At 43.9% G+C, this 2148-nt stretch overlaps 1 protein-coding gene across 2 annotated transcripts in view; it reads left to right on the forward strand.

Annotated features, from left to right (window-relative positions):
* The window catches only part of LOC118006459, a 2323-nt gene extending 1065 nt beyond the window's left edge, over positions 1 to 1258 (forward strand). Inside the window, exon 2 of one of the 2 annotated variants that reach the window (XM_034999119.1) lies at positions 66 to 1258. In XM_034999119.1, coding sequence (XP_034855010.1) covers positions 66 to 204 — 139 coding nt within the window. In that variant the 3' untranslated portion in view covers positions 205 to 1258. Of the gene's footprint in view, positions 1 to 56 lie in introns of both variants that reach the window. The other variant, XM_034999120.1, reaches the window with a different exon arrangement.
* Positions 1259 to 2148: the final 890 nt, after the last annotated feature.

Raw genomic sequence — 2148 nt, forward strand, 5'->3', positions numbered from 1 at the left:
CAGGAGGACGAGCAAAACTGCAAGAACAAAGAACCATTGCAGGGAGACGGACAGAGGATGCTTCAGGCTGGTGAGGAGATGCAGGCAGCTGAAGAGGAGGAAAACGAACAGGAGAGTTCACAGTCAAGATCTGGCATTTATGGATGGTGGGAGTTGCTCTGTACTGGGCTGCCTTCCATGAGGGCGTATGTCAAATTTCAATAAACTGTTCTTTGGCCCCAGTTCCTCTTTGTAGTTTTAATACCTCATTGTTTTAGACAAAAACAACTGTACTGTCATTGCTCAGAGATTCAGGTGATACTGATTTACGGTTGAGTGGCGTGACTTGCTCTATGAGACCTGTTTCCATACTTAATTGGAGACAGGGACTTGGCTATACACAGACGATTCCCCTAAGGATATTTCAGTTATGAGATCATATAACCACATATTATCCAGAGGTTTTGTTTTTGTTTTGTTTTGTTTTTCCCATAAGAGGTAACTCTTGTGTAAAGGGAAGAAAGAACCAACTTCAGGAGTCATATTTGTGAATTATGACATTCTACTTCCTAAGCCCTTTCACTTGTACATATTGGGCTGAATGACTTTCTTGATATTGAATTTCCTGCCTAATGAATTGTAACCACCCCCCCCCGCCTTAACCAGAGGCAATCAAGTAATGTAATGTCCGATACAATGCATAGACTTAGAGAAACAAGATTCTGGGAATAAAGGAAGAAAGTGGGACAATGGGGATAGGAACTGTCTGATTGACCAAATAGGGTGGGTGGAGTTCTGACGCAGGATCAGCAATTCCCATGGTAGTTCTGTTTGTCACAGATAGCAACAGGGGTCATAGAGACCCCACTTCATCTAGTTAGTGCTCAATGAGCCTCTCCCCTTATCACCTACACACACTGGGAATGCATACACATGCTGAGATACTTGATCTGAAATCAAAGCCACTTCCACACCTTATTGCACAGTCCCACCATGAGATTTGTTTTGAACTTGTTGGCGTACTATCACTTCATTTTTTATCATAGATATCTACTCTTAACCTATTGTCTTATGATGCCTGTCTTAACGGGGCTATTGTCCCTAATATGAATATACATGTACAGATCCCAAGCAACACATTACAAAATAGACTTGATCAGCAATACCTTAAAGATTACCAAATTGGCTTAAATCCCAAAGTCCAAGAACGAACTGATATTAAGGAATCAACATAATTCAAAGTAGCAAAAATGATGACCCCTTAAGCATAAGGAAGAAAAAGAAAGTAACCAACGAAGTCTACATGATGCTGCTGAGCACTGTGCAAAGCCATGCCCTGAGGCCAAGTCTTAGGAAAACTTGGGGCCCAATTCTGGTCCCAGGCTCAATCTACTTTGGACTCCTCCTCCCCAAAAGGCTCCACCATTCATTGCACTTGCTCCTGCAGGAAGGCACTTTCTCCACAATCTACTTTCCACACTGAAGACAGGGACTGTCCACCTTATACTGCAGGGATAACAAAGTTCCTAAAAAGCGAAACCCATCTGAAAGCCACGCTCAAAAACGTGAAATACTCAGCAAAAATGGTCATCCTCTCCCATTCAATACCACTCCCCATTACACAATAAATCCCGCTTCATACTTAGGAAAGAAATTCCTTATGAATGGAACTCAGCTCTCCCATCTGAAGTCAGAAAACTTAACTTACTTCATAGGCGGTTCCAAGCGTGGCCATGTTCCTGAGAAACAGTCCCCTCATAGGCACCCTTTCCCTCACGAGGGTTGCAAACTCTCCAGCAGGTGTCTAACCTAATGCCACATCCTCTGCCCTGCCGCTACGGAAGTTCCGTATCAAATACCATATCCTCTACCCAGTTCCTTGGGTCCTGGGTGTTAAATCCCAGTCCTCTCTCCGTTGACACTTGACTACACAAAACAACTAACAAGGGGTTCTGCTTCACCAAATCTCAACAGGACAGAGCAGTGATCTTGACCACCTTTCCAGGCCTTTACTTGTCACTGCTGACCATGCAAAGCTGTAACCACTTCAGGTGCCTTATGGTCCCTTAAGTCAGCCTCCATAACACTGTGGCCTGAATTGATGCTATCCTGGTCACCTTGCATCTCGCACAAGCACTGAGCCAAAGACAGGACCTTCCACTTATTCCT

The sequence above is a fragment of the Mirounga leonina genome, unplaced genomic scaffold (genome assembly GCF_011800145.1).
Source record: "Mirounga leonina isolate KUSES-001 unplaced genomic scaffold, KU_Mleo_1.0 Mir_96849, whole genome shotgun sequence".
In the NCBI taxonomy this organism is placed as follows: domain Eukaryota; kingdom Metazoa; phylum Chordata; class Mammalia; order Carnivora; family Phocidae; genus Mirounga; species Mirounga leonina.